Source organism: Solanum verrucosum, unplaced genomic scaffold (genome assembly GCF_900185275.1).
Source record: "Solanum verrucosum unplaced genomic scaffold, falcon-dt-bn FXZP01000207.1, whole genome shotgun sequence".
Lineage (NCBI taxonomy): Eukaryota > Viridiplantae > Streptophyta > Magnoliopsida > Solanales > Solanaceae > Solanum > Solanum verrucosum.
Window position 1 is genome coordinate 2,333,662 of NW_026019996.1, and position 22,116 is coordinate 2,355,777.

Sequence of the window (22,116 nt, forward strand, 5' to 3'; positions counted from 1 at the left end):
ATTAAAATTTTAATAAAATTGGATTTATTTGAATCATTTTAATAATAATTTACACCGATTTGATTAGTTAAAAGTATGAAAATTATTTTAAATTAAATGAAAAATAAATAAATTTTTTTGACTAAAGTTATTCAATAAAAATATAAGAGTTGATAAAATAAATTTTATTAAAATAAACTAACATAAAGAATATAGTTCGACTTTTGGGGAATTCAATTAAGTTAAACCAAATCAAATAAAAGGATTAGAATTAGTAGACAAAAAATATATCAAATATTCAATAATAGTAAAATTTCCAGATTATCAAAAATACCAAAAAATGGGCCTATTGGGCTCAAAATCAAAAGTCTGTCCGCTTGAGCTGATTTTGAGCCTAACAACTGCTACGGATTAATCTGGGCTTTGGCCCAAACCTGCCCTATTTTTTAATGAGAGCCTGCAGAAATAGTGTATACACCCAATAATATAAGACACGGCCTAAAATTTGTCTAACATCAATATATACAAAATTATAATTCAAACTCCGTTCAAATAGCTTCAATGGGAAGCAACTCCGTGTACCTGCAAAGACGCTTAATAAAAGTATTAGTACTAAATAAATAGGCGAAATGGTCTGATGAACCCTTGTACTTGTATCTGTTTGTATTCTGGACCCTTCTACTTACCCTTTTGTCATCTAGACCCCTGAACCCATCCAAACAAAATATTTTAAACACAATTTTTGATGTGGTATGATGCGTGTTGCACAAACACGTACACGTTGGCAAAAAAAATAAAATTTTAATCCACGTATGAATATTATATTCCACATACGTACTAAAAGAATAGTCATTGTTTCCAAAAAACCTTGAAGATCTTTAATCATCAGATTATTCAAAAACAACAACAACAAAACAATTAGACCAAAATAAACACATCACATCAATTCACAAAAACAAGATCTGGGCAAGGACAATCAAAAAACCCCAAATGATCAAAAACCCTCAAAATGATTGAGAAAACACACATATTCCTTCTCTACAGAGAGATCTATGTAGCAAAACTCTCCCTCCACAGAGAAGAAAAATCAAAAGGGTATTCAAAACACAAAAGAAAAAAGGGTTATGCAAAGCTGGCCAAATATGAAAAAAAGGTACACCAAAAAGGAAGTGAATAATTGGAGTAATGGGGTTCCAAGATTGCATATTTTGGACCTCCCCTTTTCTCTCTTTGCCTGGAAAATGATTGTACTATAATTATTTTTTTGATTTTTTGATATTCTTTTTTTTTTTTTTTTGCAGATATACAGAGAGACGGTGTATATATGGAAATGAAGAACAAAAAGAAGAAGAAATTCAGATAAATTTATATATTTTTATGGAAACAGAGGTGTAGAGAGAGAAACTATGGAAGAATAAGATATTGAAATGATGAAAAAAATTGAATCTTTGACGGATGAAGAAAGGAGGCACTGACCATTCTTGTTTTCTTTTTTTTGCTACTTTCTTTTTCTAGTATTTTTTTTTTTGGTAAAATAGGGTTTAATCAAGGCTTTGAAGAAATGGTAAAATTGTCATCACGTAATTTATATTAGTCTTATTTGAGTCATGACATTAGCTAAATACTTTTGTCAAGATTAGGTTGATTACATCGAGCTGTCATCGTGGAGACCAACAAAAATACAATAGAATCACACACACAAAAAAAAGATGAGTAAATCGAAGGAAAAAATAAAAGAGAAGAAATTTGAAGAGACAAGATCGAGAAAAAGACAAGAAAAAAGCTCAAATTTGTCCAACAATGGTATTGAGTGAAAATAAAGAAGAGATGGTCTTTAAAGGTAAAAATCTGACTGTTACTGTCTTTTTAAGATGTCTCACGCTCTTGTTTTGTGTATATCACATGCTCCATGTGGAGTCTTTCCACATAGGATGCCACATTAAAAATTGTGTTTAAAATGTTGTGTCTGGATGGGTTCAGGGGTCCAGATGACAAAATGGTAAGTAGAAAGGTCCAGAATACAAATAGATACAAATACAAGGGTCCACCAGACCATTTCGCCAAATAAATATGAATAACTCAAACAATAACTTAAAAATAAACTCCGTCTTATTAACATAGAATGCCTTGAAAATCGACGGTAATTTTTTCATTGGTCAATTTTAACATACAAAATATATACGAGCTTAAACTAAATTTTCGTCTTTTACAATGTGGAGGCCTCCAAAATCGTCAGAGATTATTTCATTAGCCAATTTTAACAAATAAAGTCTATTCAATATCAATTAAAAATAATAATAAATGACAAAAAATTATCTTAACATTAACAAAAGTAACAGTAACATAAAAAGTATAAAATTTACCGAAGGCAACACCATTGTTAATAATAACATTAAATCCAACAAAATATAACAAATCTAATTTAAATTATTAAATTAATAGAGTAAACAACAATCAAAAATAAGATAAGCATAAGGAACAAATGAACAATCAATAAAATAATCATAATAAGGACAAAACTAACACTAAAACAAATAACTCGATGTCAACAAATGAATAAGGTTATAAAGAATTAACAATATAAAATAATGAGAGGAACTATCCTAATAAAAGATCCATAAGTTGGGAATGAAATCACAATTGAAAAAATTCTTTAACCATTAAACATTTAATTTAAATAAAAAAAATCAAAGCATAGTCACTGTAAGAATCAAAACAAACAGCAAATCAATAGCTGTGAATAAACAATCAAAGCAAAATAACACGGTATAATATCAACACAACTAATCGGAGAAGACAAACTTAATCAAACTCCGGCCAGATCTGGAAAAATAATGAACGAAGTAAGATAGTTACGACAAAAATAAAATATAGAGAATTACTTGTTTGCCGGAGCTACGGAGGTCGGCGTTTTGCTGGTTGTTTCGTCTTTGAGTCCCGCCGGAGTTTGAGGTCTAGCAAGGCGGTTCGTTCCGGCGAAGAGAAGAGGGTCGTTGGGGTCTGAAAAAAATATAAAAAATGGAGAAGCAGGGTCGTTTGTGGTGGGTGTTGGCTGCTCGTTCCGGCAGTTCATTAGCCGGAGAAGACAGTCTTTGAAGGCCATTTTTTGGAAGACCAAAATTTTTCTTTTTTTTCTTTACCTTTTAATTGCTAAAATCTGAATTTTTCCCCCTTATTTTCCAACTTTTCCCCACTTATTTTTTGACCTAGTAAAACTTAAATAGGAAAATAATTATGCAATAGACTCAAATTATGAGCTTGGGATTGCGGTCCAAAATCATCGATCAATTTGTGTATACAAATTTTATTTGGATTTGATAAATTTCTAGACTGTGCAAAATATCAAAATGAATATTAACAAATGTAACAAATAAAAATTAATATTAAAAAAAATATAATGAACGTAACTAATGACATGTAAAAATACAATTTTAAAATTAACTGATAAAAAATCATAAATTTTGATAAATAAGGATAGTTATCGATAAACTTATTTAAAATTATAAAAAAATTATTTTGAACTATTAAATAAATAAACTTTAAAAGTTACGAATTTTGAAAATGTTAGGCCAAAATTGGGTGTCAACAATATTCATAAATAAAAATTGTATTTATAAAATGTAAATTTTTAATAGAAAAATATATTTATCATAAAAACAACGAATAATTAAGATTGTGAATGTTATTATGTTGTTAAAAATTATGTTAATATGTATGAATGTAAAAGTGGTGTATAAAAGAGAGTTTAAGAGGGTATTTTTGTTAATTTACACACTTTATCCCAAGATAACTTATCCTAGGATTACTATACCACTCCAAGTGAGGGATAACTTATCGCAAGATTAATTGTTAATCCCGAGATAAGTTATTCCTACCTTTGCAATCAAACAATGAATTAAAGGCTACTAAAAGTTACCAGGATTAACTTATTTTATCCATCACACCAAACGGCGGTATCAAGATGCTAATTAAATCACAATATGAAAAATTGGGAGGGGTGGAGGAGATGAGATTCTTAAAGCTTTTTTATTTATGTTATAACTATTTAAACATGCCATACCATGCAAAAATCACTATATTAATTAGCTATGGTATGTAATTGACTTATACAACAGGGAGTTAAAAACAGATGGAGATTAATCCTAAATTTAATCCTTAAATAATCTTCCAAATCTAAGGAAGAAGGTCTATGGCTTTGCCTTCCAACTCTGGAAATTCATCCTTCATTTCCCTGGATTCCCTTTTATAGATATATCTATTGGATGCCCACAGAAAAACTCCCAAATTTAAGGCAGACATGACCAAGAGGAAAGCATAATAGTAATCCAAGTGTGAGTCATTCATATTGTTTCCAATCCAGCTCTTCCCTCCATTACTCCCTGTAATTTTATCAACCATAGTCACCAAAAAGCTATTCAAGAAATTTCCAAGCCCAATTCCACTAGTGAAAAACGTCGTTCCGAGGCTTTGCATATCTTCTGGTGACTGATCATAGAAAAATTCCAGTAACCCTATGGCATTAAACACATCAGCAACACCCAATAGCACATACTGAGGCAACAAACAAAATATTGTCATAGGGACTATTTCTTTAGGCCCGTTGATGTGATGCATATTAATGACGTGCATTCTTCTTACTTCCACCACGTAAGCAAACGTGATGGCTAGAATTTGAATGAAGAACCCTGTTCCTAGCCTCTGGAGTAATGTGATTCCTCTTGGATTTCCTGTTTTCTTGCGCATAAATGGCACGAAATATCGATCGTACATTGGCACAGATAATAGCATAGTTAGAGTCACAAAGCTTCCTAATGATGCTGCTGGAATCTGAAATGTTGAACCCAAGTGTCTGTCCAAAGTGGTGCCTTGTTTGACAAACAGAGTGTTTATTTGTGCCCAAATGGTGCTAGGAATTAAGGTTACTAGCCATATCATGGCCATTCCTGTGATCAATTTCGCTCCTTCCACTTGAGTCACTGTACATGGTAGCCTTGACCCTGTATCATTGTCTTGTTTCATTGCCGCTTTGTCCAAGAACCTGAATAAAACAGAGGCTTAGTTGATAGAGTTGAGTATACAATTAAATGTGTTCTCTCTAACATCTTAAACTTTTAAATAAGATGGTCCAGACTTCAACATGTTATCAGAACAGACAAAGGTGCCTTGCCTGGGGTAAAGGCAACTCATAGAGATAGGCTCATGGTGATGTGGAATGATCAGTTGGCCAGACTCCAAGTCCGATTTCATTGTAAATTTATGGTTGGTTGTGTTTTAGGTCCCTCATTTATCCTTATTGATGCAAGCGATTGGAGTATTCATATGCTCCATCTATTTTAATTTGTTTGTCTCATTTTAACTTGACTTGAAATTGTAAGAAAATAAATTAAATCTTGTAGTCTTAAATTAAAGATATGTAAAATGTAATCTTGAACATATTACATGAAAAAATGAAATCACCAAAAAAGAAAACACATAATTCTCTTTTAAAACGACTAAAAATGAAAGTGAGACAAACAAATTAAAACTGAGAGTAGTAATTACTCAAATTCATAGGGCGATTAACACAGTGTGCCACGTAGAAACTAGTGATAGCTGCTGTTCTTAAGCAACTTGACAAAAAGGAAAGGAACCATTCTTGGAGAAGCAACAGTAGAGGAGTGTAATTAATGATATTACACATGGCAAATACTGATTAGACAAATGAAAAAACAAATACTCAAATGCTATGAATCATTAAAAACATAGAGTAGTAAATACATAAAAACTTACCTAAATACTGGAGTGTGATGGACTTGTCGTTTCCCGGTAGTGAAATAATATTGCATATCAAGTTCATGAAGTTGTGAAGGATCATTAGGTAGTTCAATTTTCCTGTTGGCAAAAGCAACAATAGGAACACGAAGTAGGTCCTTAGCAGGATGTTGAGACTTTCTAACTTTATGCCTGTAAGTTGGTGTTCCAATGTAGAAAATGATTAGTGAAAATATTAATCCAACAGTAGGAATTCCATAACCTAATCCCCAACTCATGTTTTCTTGTATGTAAACAAGTCCAATTGTAGCAAGTAAAGCACCACCAAATGTGCTAAACATCCACCAATTGAAGAAGGAAACTTTAAGTTTTTTTTCATGTGGATTAAAATCGTCGAATTGGTCAGCACCAAATGTGGATATATTAGGCTTAGTTCCACCAGCACCAATGGCTATTATGTACAAGGATGCATAGAAGAAAGCAATTTGAGATGTTGAAGCTTTGTTGCATACTCCATTTTCACAACTTGGCTTCAAGAATTTAATTGATACGGCCATTGTCAAAAGGACCATTCCCTGGTGGAAAATTATAGTTACATCAGTCCATTTTCTTATAATTAATGAGAAAATAAGTAAGTAATTAAATATGGATCCTAGCTAGCTAGTATTCTCTCCATTTCATATAAGTTGATTATTTTTCATTTTACACGGTACTCAAGAGATTATAACTAAGATGATTAATTTTACTAATTTACCTTTTATATCCATATATTGATGTATAATTTGTGAACAAATGCTTAATAGCATAGGGCATGAATATGATAGATACAAAATAATTAATGAACTCTTGAAAAAAGATAAGTATTAATTGTTGGGGTAAAATGAAATATTTTTAATCAACTTTATTTTGATAAAGTAAGTGGATAAGTAATTTAGGATGGATATATATTTTTAGTAAGATAGATCAATTAATATGAGATGGAGAAAGTAGTACTAACCAAATGACAAAATTTAAAATTGAAAATAAATTTAAGTCACTATCGCACTAAAAGTGACAAAACTTGACTGGTGACGAAACCGAAACTCTGAAATTGAAGTAGAAAGTTATCTCGTTTTCACTCCAGCAGAGCTCATTCTCATCTAAAATTGATCACTAAATTAGCCACTTATGTATCAGGCACAAAAATACAGGTGGCAATTAATTTAAATTTCAAACTAGTTCTAGCACTTTCCCATCGTATGTTCGAGAAAGTGATTTTTTATGATTATTTACCAATTGAATAAAAGAAAATAATATATTTAAATCTTTTATGCATATGTGAACATGATAATCTATTTTTAAGAAGACATAAAATTAAAAACAAATTTGTAAAGAATGATAAAATCAAATTTCCTATATGATTCACATACTAGTTGTACTTGCATTATGTGAGTATTAAAAATGAAAGGATTGTCATTCAATTAACAATAATATGTGGACTATAGTATCGAGATTGTCTACTACAAAGATACTTTATTTTTAGATATTATGTGTAAGTTATATGGAGTAATTAATATAGAGGAGCTTTGTTGGTTGGCTATATGAACTTCTACCTTAGTGAAGCCTTGATTCCCACATTGTAAACCCCTCCCAATTTTCCCTTCCACTACCCCAATTTTATTTTATTTTAAATAAATAAAAAATAGAAAATAATTAATATAGAGTTTATTAGCAGATACCAAATACTGCATTAATTATATGAAATTTATATTTTTTTTAGAAACCAAAGTTTATACTATTATTTACGTCCGTAGAGTTACACATCAATAATTAGACCGTAGTGTTCTCCTTTTACATATTGTAGTATTCACGTCCCAACATTATATGACATACTTTTCTTTTTAGTCGATCTATAAAGAATAACATATTTCTATAAATAATAACAATGGAAAAATTCCCTTCAAGATGATTTATAGTCACACAAACATTTATGACTTATTTAAGACCAAAAATTAAATTAGAACGGAGAAAATATTAGTCCAAAGTCCCTTAAAAGGGAGAGAAAAGGTTGTTATATAAGATCAAGAATTAGTGGATCCGTCCCATTGTTATGTCAGCTGGCTGTATTATTGCAGCATATATCTCATTATCAATCAATTAAAATTTAAGTGAGCATTTAATAAATTACACTCAACTCTCATATATTTAATTATTCAAAAATTAAATATGATAAAATAGTTAGTGGTGCACGGCTAGGGCAAAGCACCAATTATATATGTGGTTTTAACTTAGACACAGGTCATTTTCTAGCCAGAGAAAATGGAATTGTTTACAGGCCCTACTGAAAAAAAATAAAATCCTCCCAACAATTAATTGCCATGGATGGTTGAGTAATTATAGTGCATTGTATGTAGGGCAATAAAAGATAACCGTTAGTGGTGCATTTTATATATATTTAGATGTTGGATTAAATCATGTGAAAGGTCCCTTTTGTAGGTTCTTAGCTAAAGAATGACAAATTAAAAAGCGTATCTATCACTCACGTGACTGAAAGGAGATACTCATAAGCCAGGGGTGGATCTATAGTAGCGGGTGGAGGTTTTCGAGAACCCACAGCATTATGGTAGCTAGATCATATGATTATATTAAGTCGATAAGTATCTTTTGATGGAAATTCATGTATTTTCTTACCATGACGTAAATAAGTGAAGAGAATGTGAAAGTCCAGAAGCGGCCCAAGTAAGTGTCAGCAACATAAGCACCAAGAAGTGGTGTAATCCAAACAGATCCAGACCAATTATTCACATTTCTAACTGATGAAACTGTGTCTTCATGTAGTTGGCTTGTTAAATACACCACTAGGTTTGAAGCTATTCCATAGAAAGCCATTCTCTCAAATGCTTCATAACCTGCACTTCATCGTTCATACAATTACAATCAAATATATATTCCATGGACCAATTCTTGATTTAATTTGTGTGCGTAAGAACCATGCTAATCTTTTCTATTTTATCAATATGCCACCCTTCCATATACGTTTTTCATTCGACAATCTCAAGTAGTTGAGTTGGTCATTAGCCGATCGAGATTAGTGGTGGAGTAGTATTCTCTATATCAGAAAACTATATATTGATAAACAAATTATATATAACATGCGTTTGAATCCCCTTTATATAAAGAAAACTTTTAGTATAGTGTTATTTTATGGCTATGGCACCGGTTGAGATGTAACAACTAACAACATATATGAATAATCATAGAGAAGGAGGTTTAATTACCTACAAGGAAAGAACAAGCTTTCCATTTGCCAGTTTTGTTGGCAAAGACAGGATGACCACGAAGATCAACGGTGCCATCTTGTGTGTAATCATTGTTAGCTTCCATTACATAAATATAATGAATTAGTTGAAGAAATGAAGCAGAGGAGGTGGCTTATATGTAGGCAATATATTGGTGCTACAGTACAACTAGGTGTCATGGACCATATATACTTGTCCCTATCATTATATTATATTATATTATATTATATTATATTATCCCTCTGATGTAAAATTCTTTTAGTTACTTTACCTATTTCTTTGAATGGTCGATCAGAATATTCTACTAAAGTTATATTTTTTGGATAAGAAATTCATGAGAATATTCTACCAAAGTCACTTTTGTTCTTTTAAGATAACAATGAAATATATATATATATATATATATATATCCTACCAAAATCACTTTTCTTCACTATAAATTAACAATATACTATTTATATAATTTACAATCAAATATTTAAAATAAAATTTAAGAAAAAGATGTACATAGGAAATTGAAGACATCAAACACTTGGAGACAATTTTGGGGCATCATTTAATTAATTCTGCCTAAATATTAGTACAACTTCAGTAAGTAAATATCCAAACTTTTGTCATTCACTTTAGCTCGGTTAAAATTTCACCACAAAGTTCCTTTTCAATTATTTAGGGATCCTGAGAATAATTTTTAACTATAAAATATATATATAAGGACAAAATTAATTAAGAGAAAAGGGAAGAACAAGGCATCACATTATAGGATAATTAACTCTGGTCTTTATTTTACTTTTGACGAGGTACAAAATTTTGTTATATAATAAATATAATTTTTTTAATTAATTCTTTTTATTGAATGAGCCTAAAGATTACTTATTTAAAATGTTGCAAGTAAAGATGGATTCACGTTTTAGTTGTGAAGTAGCAACCACGTTAGGTGTGCTCTTTCATAATTCGTGAGTATTCTACCTACCATACTTCATTTAGGTATGTTTTTAGTTAGCCCAACAGAATTTTAATTCGCCTTCAAATTAAAATCTACTATCAGAGATGTTTAATAGGCGGTCATAATTTAATCTATGAAAATCATTATTGAAACATCATCGGCACCACTTACAAGTTACATACATATTCTTTCATACGTAGGAACAGGACAATTAAGATTAAATGATCGGAAAGATGTGTAAAATAGTGTTTGAATTGACTTATTTTAAGTGTTTACGAGTTAAGATATATGACTTTTAGCTTTTTAAAAAGTCAATCTAAATACCCTTAAGTTCAATTCATATTTCTTTTTCCTTAATAATGGTATCCAAATATATATATAATAATAAAAAAAACTGATCACTCAGACTTAAATTTCTGAATTCAAATGATGTTAAAAGAATATCCCCACCATTCACTCAGATTCCATAGATTCAATCATGAATTGTTGACCAAGAAGATGATGGGAAAAAAAAAGAGGAAATGCAAAAAGAATCAAAATATACATAGGAAGCCCAACAATATTTCATCATCATATATAGTAGTACGTAGTTGGTCACACAAATTAAATATAGCAACTTATCTCCATTCTAATTGGTATACCTCTTTCAAATCCCACTACAACAGCGTAAACCACACTTGAATATTATATACGTATATACGACAAATCAATAGATCTCCTTTCTCTTTTTTTCTATCCTTGATCTTCTTATTCTACAAGTATGAATTAAATGAAGATTTTAAGCAATATAATATACATCGGAGTTGTTTTGGTAGTCACATTATATTCATCTTCTATCCCGTATAACATAATACACAAATATCCTTATAATCTATACATGAATTAGTTATATGGGATTGTGAATTGCAAAACAAACGTTATATGAGTTTTATATATGAATAACTTATTTTCTAATTATATAACTACCCAATGTTGTAAAGCTTATACAAAATTTCATATATGAATAAGTTGCTTCTTTTTAGCTACCAAACGACCCTTAATTTAATTAGTTATAACAAGTTATTTTTCATTTTGAGATTATCATAACAATCAAATTTACTACAAAGAATAACATATTATTCTACGTCAATTTTATTTGATAATATAAAATTTTAGATAAAATTGTATAAAACCCTTATGTAACTTAACACAGTGGCTGAGAAACTTCAATATTTCTCTGTCTTTGTCGAAGTTGTGCAACGACTTGTATAAAATGGATCTTTTAATGCTAGTGTTCAAATTTTAATCTCATTTTAAAAAAATTACAAGAATAGTTTCATCATTGGTGGTTAGAACTTAGAACATAACGACATATTTAAACACGATGGATGGCAAGAATTTTCATTTTATTAATAGATAAAACTTGTTTTATCACAAATTTTAAAATTCGTCAAGATCGCAAAGCTCAATTATGGATCTAAAATTTGGCAATTAATCCTAATGAATCATCCATAACTTGTCCCCAAATCCTTGATGATCGTCATAATTGTTGGTTGTAAAATTTTTGGCGTCATGTTTTACTTTTAAAATGATTCAAATCAATTCTAAATGACTCCAAATTTGATATTCACAGTTGTAATATCAAATTCAACAATTCCCAAATATTGTTAAATACAACTCAAGCCTTCGAAAATTAATAGGTTCACAACTTAATGTGTTTGGAAGAAATTAAAGGAAGATGTTTTCCATGGAAAATGTTTTTCTAAAAAATATTTTCTTAATTGGATAATAAGTTGGTTTTTAACTTATTTTTTTATGTTTGATTGGTGAGTGTAAAACTATTTTTCGAAAAATATTTTCTAGTGTTTGGTTGGTGAATTGAAAAATAAATTCCAGAGAATATCTTTTATTTTTTGTTTGAGAATAGAAAATACTGTTTAGGAATATAGTTTCTGACCTGGAAATCAACCCCGATACTCAATTCGAGACCCGACCCCAAGTTGGAACACAACCCTGACTACCAATACGAAATCCAACCCCAACACCCGATCCAAGACTTGACCTCGACTCTTGATTCGGGACCTGACATTCAAACTGGGACTCTACCCTTACCTCGACCTCGACATTTGAACTAGAATACGAACCAGACGATTGCTTTGGGATTCAACCCCGACACTGGACCTAGGACCTAACCTCAACTTTCGACCCGAAATTCGATCTCGACCCCGACATCTGAACCTAGACATGATAACGACAATCAGTATGGGACACCAGACCCAGGATATGACCCTGAATCTTGACCTAAAACCCGACATTCAAACTAGATTTGATCCTAACCCCGACATCGACACTTAACTCAGAAAACTAATTCGGGACCCGATTCGTACACCCGAATTGGGACCAGACAACTAAATTGGGACCTGACTTTCGAAAAAGGATCCGACCACGACACCCGACATGGGACCCATATTCCAAACCTAAACACAACTTGGACACTCGACTCGTGACCTGGGACCCGAATCAAAAGTCAGGTGTCAGGTCCCGAATAAAAGTGAGGAGTCGAATTCCGAATTCATATCGGTACTAAGTACCTTAGACTTGAGTTAGGCTAAAAAGTTGAGGTGTGTGATTGAGAAAGAATTTTTGAAAAATGTTTTTCTTACTTTTTGGAGGTAAATTATTTTTCTTAAATTAGAGAAAAATAAATTAAGTAAGAAAACATTTTCCAAAATATTTAAGCTAACTAAACATGAGAAAATTGAAAATGTTTCCTTGTCCCAACCCCACTTTCTTGAAATAAGTTTTTATTCAAACTCAAAAAAGACCCAACAATGGCTGGTGTCTTCGATTCTTTTCAATCATACAAATTTAAATCATTAGGAGAAAACAATATAAGCTCAATTGAATATTAGCCGCTCAATTCTAGCCATATAAAAACAATGGGCCTTCAATATTCTATACCAAAAATTTCAATTTTTTTTTTTGTTTTCAATTCTAGTAATAATTGTGTGCTCATAATTTATTGCAAGAAGAAAAAGGTCCGAGGAGGAAGAAAAGAAGGGACATCCGGTGAAAATTCTTAGCAACGAATAATCCTTTGTTTTGAATAATTTCAAAATTCACTGACTCAATTAATTTATATTTTAGGCCTCAATCACCTAAGACCTATCTAAGATGAACGCCTTCATATAAGGTTGTAATTTCTTCAATATTTTCAAATTTAAACTCCAGACATATGATTAAGAGTGAACGAATCTTATCTATTCCACTACAGGAATAACCCTGTCGTCAAGTTGCAAGGCAAGATTAAATCATATCGTCTGAATGACTAGTTATGCCCACAATCCCTCCAACAGGGGAATAACCACTAATATTAGTGGTTGTTAATGAATATATGTATGTAGTAGATCACAAATTCACAATCAAGTCAGTTCAGAAGTCAATTTCAGATAGTCTCCTAGCCAATAGGCAATACCAAGAAACAAGACACACTACTCTCAAGGCCCTTCCTTAGCTCTTGCTATTGTGCACATTTGTAATGCAACTTTTCTTTTGACAAACCTACTACATTTCACTTAGTAAGTAATCCTAGCAATGTCCATTGCAATAATTGTAAAGATATAACATACATATGTGGCTAACTCAACCTCAAAAACTAGCTCATAAAGGGAGAAATATTGTTCCGATTCATATAAGCCGAACATGAATTGAATTTGATGTTTTCTATTTCTGACTTAAATAATTATGTAGCTTGTCATTAAAAAGTGATCACATATATTTAAATGAAATAGCAAAAATAAGGGACTTTTGTGATAAAGAAAATATAACTTTATTTACTTATTTTCAATAGTTGCATAACCATATCTATAACTAATAAAATTACTTCTAATCCTATGAATTATTAATGGAAAATGACAGAGAAATATCCAAGTATATAATTAATGTGAATAGAAAAAAAGTAAGCTAGTACATTCAAAATGGAGACTACTATTTTCTCCACTATAATTACTGACATGGAAAACCATTGGTCCTAAGTCCTAATAATATTAATGCACCTTATCTTCCCGTGAAGCCGGAAACAACAACACATAAAAGTTGCACAACATTATTGGTAGTAACTAGTAATGAGTAAATTCTTCTATGTGAATATATATATATATATATATATATATATATATGATTCATTATAAGCCAAAGGGGGAAACCGCATATTTAAGCCCCACTACATACATACATACATACATAGTATAGATATAGATATAGAGCTTGTGCACCTTCTATTTTTATGATATAAAATTCTTTCTTTCATTTTCATTAAGGATTGGAGTCAGCATGCTCTTACAATAATTGTTCCAATCAAAACGACTATCCCAACACCAACAGTTTATCCACTGTATATGTACGTGTATATATATTCAATATTATTACGACTTAGATCTAATATATATTTATTAAAATTTTAATAAAGTTTTACACATTTACACTCTGTGCTAAAAATTATGGATTCAGATGAGCTTGTAGTCGAAAGGCTACATCCTCCGCTGATCTAACTCACTCTCGAAAGTAATAAGCTTATGAAATGAGAATTTGTCCAAGACAAGTAAGAAGACAACAACTCATTGGACACTTAATATCTCATGTATGTTTAGAAATGAATAATCGAAACGTGAACCATATATATATATATATATATATATGATATGGGACTAAATATTTGGTAATTCTAGAATTTGAATGGATTTGGATTTATAGTATGTTAAAATAAACATACTATAGGATTACACTTAATATGTTATTGTTATTCAATAATTAAATATCAGCCAAAACAAAAAGACTTAAGATCTTTTTATAAAGTTTGACTTTAGGCCTCAATCTTGTTGAGACAACCTTGACCCAAAATCTAGGTCACCTGCCTATTTTCTCTTTACATTTCTTTTGTTCATGCTTCAACGACCGACTAAAATAATGCAAAGAATTATAATAAGGGAAAGGAAATATATCGGATGAACAACACTTGATATTCATAATTATAAATTTATAATATTAAAATTTTCATTATAATTTTAGATCTAATATTTATTAATTTTTTGTAAATTTTTATACAAATTCATATCCCTAGTCAAAGGACAACATCTGACCTTGATTTAACCCACTCTCAAAAGTAATAAGCTTATGAAATGAGAATTTGTCCAAGACAAGTAAGAAGACGACACCTCATGCCTTCAACTATTGTTGGACACTTAATTCATGTCTCATATTGTACATTTAGAAATGAATATCGAAATGTGGAACATATGCTATGGGACCTAAGATTTGGTAATTCGAGAACTTAAAATGGATTAATTTGGCTCCACGGCACGTTGAAATGAACCTTAAACCCCAACGTATTTTAAAAAATTAGCTTATAAGGTCATAATTGTTCATAGGGGTGTACAAAATCGAACCGAAAACCGAATCAAACTGCAAACCGAGAAAAAAAACCCGACTAGTGGTTGGTTTGACTTGATTTGGTATTGGAAAAACAAAAAACCCGACTATATTTGGGTTGGTTTGGTTTTAACTAAAAAAACCAACCCGAGACCAAACCAACCCGACATTATATATATAATTTTAAAATTTTATTTTATACATAAAAATATTTACGTTGATATAACTTTTAAATATTTCTTATACTTTTTCATAGTTTTTATCTTTTAATATATTATTATTTCAAGTTTGAAACTTAGAATTTTAAATGGTTCAATAAAGATTATAGTCCACAGATATTGGTAATTATAATAAAGCTTAAATCAAAATTAAATTAATACTAAAGCAAAAAAAATAATCAATTCAACACTAAGAATGACAATAATATTGAATATTTGTTCTGTGGTTTTACATTGGTTTATTCAAATACATAATCTAATTTTAATTTCCTTTAATATTTAGTCATGTAACTAATACTTATTAAACTTATTTTAGCATGATTTAGTACTTTTAAATTATGATCATTTTTATTATGACTTGTTAATTTGCAATATTTGCTTTGCGCGATTTCATTATTATTATTTTTTGTTGGATATTTAGTATCATTACTCATATAATATTTTGTGTTATTATCTTAAGAAACACCTTAGATAGTAGTATTTTGGTAGGACTAAAGAAATATTTGAAGTACAAGTAAATTATATGTTTGTATGAATACTTTTCCGGAAAAAACCCGAAAATCCGAAAAATTCAAAAAAACCCGAAGTTGAAAAACCCGAGTTTTATTGGTTTGGTTTGGTTTATAGATTTAACAATCCGACACAAATGATTTGGTTTGATAGTTGAAAAACCCGAATCAATCCGGCAATGTACACTCCTAATTGTTCAAAACGATATGACATGTGGAAGGATACAACAACCAATATCTTCATGTTATATTGTTTAATTATACTTTAAATGTCTAGTATATTGAACGACCACAAAAGTTAGGTGCCCTAAACTGATTGTATTTGTATATAACATTATTGAGAAAATATCATCTTATGAACTAATTTTAGATTATATAATTAGACCTAAAATTCATTTTCTTTAGCGCTCGTATATATGAAGTGCGAGCTGAACTAGTTAGAAACCTCCCCAGCAGAAAGTTAGACAGCGATCTCATTAAGTCGAATGGACCACCAATATCTCTTCAACCAACTAGCAAGACGTACAAAAGTCATCAATAATGGATGGTGATCTTTTTCGACTAATTAGTCCATTTCAGACAAATAACTTTGGCAAGATTGACAATGATGTATTTTCTAGGAGAACTTCAGGAGTGGCACAACAAAATATAAAGAGTTCACAACCAATAGCCATTTAGCCATTTTTGCCAACTAAAGGCAGGGGCAGAGCTAAATGAGGGTTCGTGGGTTCGGACTTCGGACGAACCCAATAGCTTTTCTGTAGATTCTGTATTTGTATTAGGATATTAAAGAAATATATATGTATATTAACTTGTGAACCCCCTAAAAAGGTGTCCTAAAATTTAGAAACCTCAAACTTCTAATCTTGGCTCCGCCTCTGAGTCTAAAGGTTGCCAATGATAAATAAAATTCAAAAAATCAAGGGAAAAAAAAGATTATTGCCAACGTGTACTGGTTGAATTCGTTGAACACACATAGAATTGAGACTATGAGACTTTTTTTTGGCAGCAACTACAACCTCTACCACATCATATACCCTTCGAATGAACACTTCAAACCAATTGAGGCATCCCGAAGGATGAGGCTACCTAGACTTGCTATCTTAATATAGCTGGACTATTGACACTTGCATTTTTTGGGACGTCCCAAAATATTTGAACTAGTCCATTAAAAGTATTAACTTTGTACAATTTTTACAATTCTTAGGTATTCAAATTTATTGAACCATTCACATTTTAAACATTGACATGATGTTTTCTTCTAAAGGACTTTTGATATTTACATTGATTTAAACATCTTAAAAGAAAATGGGACAAAGGTAGTAGTGATATATATATAATAATGGTACCTCCAATTAAAGTTGCTGTCAAAATTGATACTGTTGCATCGCAAAGAGGGCAATAGCAACATTATCGGTATTCTTTCAGACTATCATATCCTAATTCAATTCCTATATTTTATTGTCGGATGTAAGTTATATACACCAAATTATATAACCTTTGATATCTGGTTTGGAGGTGAGTTATGCTGGTATGAAATTTTGTATCACGTTTAATAGCTAATTAAAAGGTAAATTATTCAGGTATACAATTAATATTGTGTTTGATTTGATGTTTAGAAACCAATATCACTAATATATGCATAAAATATACACAGATTCTCTCATAACTAATCCCTACATTATTACTACATATATAACTCATATCATTTATTAAACAACCCCTAATAATATTATAACATAGTCCATGAAGTATAACCTATTAAAACATCTAATACATGTATCATAACTCTTACCAGCTACCATATGATTCATTGTAACGACCTGATTCCTTCGTTATGGAAAATCCAACGGAGAAAGAATTGGGGTCATAAAACTTTTCGTAGTAACTTGAAATTTCCCAACCTAGTCCAGATTTGGACAAAATTGGAGTCTGTGAGGTCTGGGGAAATCTGGTAGCAATTGGGTGATCTAATTATGAATCCGATCACATGAATAGATAGATAAGTCATTAAGGAAACCGCATGACTTTACAGAATTGAATTCGGGTGAGTAGAACTCCCAAAACTGATCTTGGCGTGAACGGGTAGGTTCTGAGTGTCGTTGGTTGAAGGTGTGTTGTGAAATGGGGTCTTGGATTTATTACTTTTGCTCATTGTTCCGTGCAATCTGTTATGGTGGGGATTTCTGCCGCCAAGGCGGGGCCGCTATAGTGGGATGGGTCCCGCCGTAGCGGAACAGACGCGACTTAAGTCAAAAATAAAACCCTAAAAACATTTTATTCTGCACTTTTCAACTTTGAGAGCTAGGAGATGACCCCAGGTGAGTTCTTGACCTTTTTTCACCATTCTTGAGGCTAAAGGTAAGGTTTTGACTCCCCGAATCCATATTTTGATCCATAGAACGTAGTTTCTTGGGTAATTATCATTGGGGAAAGGTTTTGATCTGAAGTTAATGGTGGAAAAAGCCCTAATTTGGGTATTGGGATCTTGGGTTGGCCTAGGGTTGATAATGTTAATTATAATCCGCGTAATTAGGCCTAGTTTATTGATTCTTGCGTTAATTGTATGTTTCTAGACCACGAACAAGCGGGAAGAATTCGGAAAAGGAAGATTCAAGTGCCTTAGGGGATTCAATCTTGGATTCGAGGTAGGTGATGGTTGTGATTTCATGTTGGTGTGATATATGTTTATAATTGCTCATTATAATGCATGTATGTATGCTAATGTTGCATTACTGATCACCCTAATCGTAAATGAGGATAATTGAATAATTATATGTCATGAATCACCTCTTGTTGTATGATTGTGAGAACATACATTGTGATTATGATTGTGGTTTGTTGATTGGATCGGTTGTTACGTTTCGGCATAAACATTGGATCAGTTGCCACGTTCTGTCATAAACATGGGATCAGTTGCCATGTTCCGACATAAATATGAGATCGGTTGCCACGTTTTGACATAAATATTGGATTGGGTACCACGTTCCGGTATGCTAACAGTTTAGGTGGGGGTTCCATGAGAGGACCATTGAATTGAGTTTCGTGAGAGAACCATTGAATTGTGTTGTGTATCTACTTGTGATGATTTCGTTCATATCTAATGATGATTGATATTGGAAGACTGTATGTCGCTCTAAATTGATAACCAATGTGTATTATTGAGAACGTGTGATGCTATATTGATCCTGAAAATATGACTAATATTGTATATGTTCGGTATATGCTTGTTTTATAATGTTGTGGTTACTTGCATGTGTTTCACTTATGAAGATAGCCGCGTGATCCTACCAGTACACTGTGGTTGTGTACTGATACTGCACTTACTTGTTCTTTGTTGAGTACAGGGCATCTCTAGGCAGCTATTGATAGACCTCAGCTAAGTGACTATTGAGCATGATCGGATTCAAGGGTGAGCCAGTTCTTTTAGACTGTCATGGATCTCTCTTGTTAAAGTCCATTCTTTTTGGACTCAGACTATTTGTTTAAGGAGTTTTGTTTAGCTTCAGGGTTGTACCCCTTGTTCTTAGGCTTGTCGTTAGTAGAGTTTTGGTACAATGACTTTCAGGTTCTAGGGGTTGAACTTCCGCATTAGTTTGGTTAGTTGTTTGTTAAAAACCTTGGAGTTTATGGGGACTCCATTTTTATTGTCATTTAAACCTGCTTCTGTATCTTTAAATGCCTTAGTTTTCATTAAATTTGTTAGTTTGAGTTGTAGTAATGGTTCTCCTACCGGAGGGTTAGTGTTCCAATCGCGATGGTCTGGGTCGTGCCAAAGTTGGTATCAGAGCCCTAGGTTCATTGATCTCATTGTACCAAAATGAGTCTAGTAGAGTCTTGCGGAACGGTATGATGAGGTCCGTACTTTTCTTCAAGAGGCTATAGGACTTTAGGAAAAACTTACTTTTTTCTACTCCTTCATGCTATGACTTGAATCCAATTGGTATCTGCGTGATATAAATTTGTATCTTTCCTCCTTCACTCTATGGTCTGAGCTAGAGCAAAAACAACGGTAACACCATTATTAGCAAGAGAGGATGTGTATAGACTACTGACAGTTGAATAAGATCACCATTCAGAACAAGTTTCCATTACCTCGGATAAATGACCTTTTTGACCAAATGCAAGGTGCATCGGTTTTCTCTAAGATTGATTTAAGGTTTGGTTACCATCAATTAAAGGTTGAGGCGGTTAATAATTGGGTTCAACCAACTTTTATGATTGAAATTAGCAGTTTTGTGGGGCTCGCTTGCTACTATTGTCACTTGTGGTATGAGTTGAGTCCAATTGGTATCTCCCGATTTCAATTGGTATCTCAACGAAGTGAACTAGACGCCGTAGTCCTGGCTGAAGGGACATAAGAAAGTTATTTGGAACTGAGAAGGTGTCACGCTCTGAGCCTACACCCTGGGCAGGACTGACACTCGAAGACCATTGCTGGCCCCATGTGAACCCTTGGCCTGACTTACTTAACTCAGCGGAAGACTTAACTCATCACATAAACATTTATGAAGGAACTAGAATGTCATAAAGGAACATTCAACTGGCCATTTAGGCAAACTCAAGTCTTTAACATAAGAAATGAAAAGTAAAGACAACTGAAATAACTAACTGACTGTCTGTCTATGAAGCCTCTAAAACAACTGAGATGGATGTTGGGACAAACCCCACAACATCCTAATGGACTAAACTAGAAAGCAATGAAAATAGATCCTCCGGAATGCAAGAAGGCTCACCGACTGACTCTGAACTGCTCTTTGGATCAACGGTGCGCTGAAATGTCGATCCTAGTTACTTGTGTCTGCATCATAAGACGATGTAGGCCAACTGGCATCAATACATTGAATGTACGAGTGTGCGAATTGGAATGCTAAAACAATCCTAGGCTTGAAAGGGAATCTGAAAGAAACACTTACCTTGGCTCTTCTCAACTCAACATAACTAAACTCATTTCAATAAAAATCAATTTAAGACAAGTGCAATATAAAACAAAGCTATTTAAAAACATGTTGTCAACTCTGTGTGTATGGAAAGATACATAAAACTCTGAGATGTACGTAAAAATACAATAAGCTGATGCATATAAAAATACAATAACTTCTGTGTGAGTTTCTCTAACCGACAACCATCACATAAGAGCTATAGTGATGATACAACGATCGACCTCACGCTGCCAGAGTATCCTATACCCGGCGAAAAGTATAGAACCTGAACTGCCTAATGGATCCACTAGTCTAATTTGAAAATGATTTATCTAAAAAGTATGAACCTCTTCTACCCATGGTGGCTACATGGTTCTATGGGGGCTGTGGGTTCTTTGAACGCTTCCCCTATTCAGTGCTTAATACTACTCCCAAAAAATGTACTGGCTCTTATGTTTTTTTTTAAAAAACATATTTCTTTTTGCTGATTTGAGATAATTGCTGATATACCGTAAGTTTACGGTAGTTCTAATACATTTCACTTACAAGTTGTGTGTGTCTAGGGCCTTTTTATATTGGTTTTTATGTGTTTTTATCATGTTTTGCAGGAAAGATGTTCAGGCGCGGAAGTATAGAGATAGCTGAAAGAAATGCAGAAACAGGGCATTCACGGAGGTGATCTACTGACCGTAAGTGATGACCGTAGATTAGCAGGCATACATATCAGGGAAATCTAACCAAGTGTGGAACCATGGGGTCCATTGACGGTCCGTAGATTGATCTACGGACCGTACTGTTAATCCGTAGAGTGATACTGCAAGGGTTCCAGTACCTGATTTTTGAAGATTCTAAGTATGGAGCTACGGAGGGGATTGACGGACCGTAAATCGATCTATGGTCCGTACTGCTAGTTCGTCGTTTGCTTCAGAGAAGCTGATTTTTGGAAGCGGAAATATTTTCTAAGTCCTGGCTTACGGAAGTGACTTACGGACCGTAGATCCATCGACGGTCCGTACGTCAGTCTCGTGGATTGAAGATGCGTACCTGAACAACTTTCCTTAATTTGTTTCCCTTTTAATTTAGGATTTGTTTTCTATAAATAGGGCATGT

The 22,116-nt window shown here is 32.3% G+C and overlaps 1 protein-coding gene across 1 annotated transcript; it reads right to left on the reverse strand.

Moving 5' to 3' along the window:
• Window positions 1-4,124: 4,124 nt before the first annotated feature.
• LOC125819347 (protein NRT1/ PTR FAMILY 5.1) lies at window positions 4,125-9,169 on the reverse strand. The gene is made up of 4 exons (XM_049498800.1): window positions 8,988-9,169; window positions 8,401-8,618; window positions 5,749-6,305; window positions 4,125-5,017 (listed from the first exon to the last, which is right to left on the reverse strand). Exons 1-4 carry the CDS (start codon window positions 9,091-9,093, stop codon window positions 4,153-4,155), a joined length of 1,746 nt encoding a protein of 581 aa, XP_049354757.1. The 5' UTR covers window positions 9,094-9,169; the 3' UTR covers window positions 4,125-4,152.
• Between the last annotated feature and the right edge of the window lie 12,947 nt (window positions 9,170-22,116).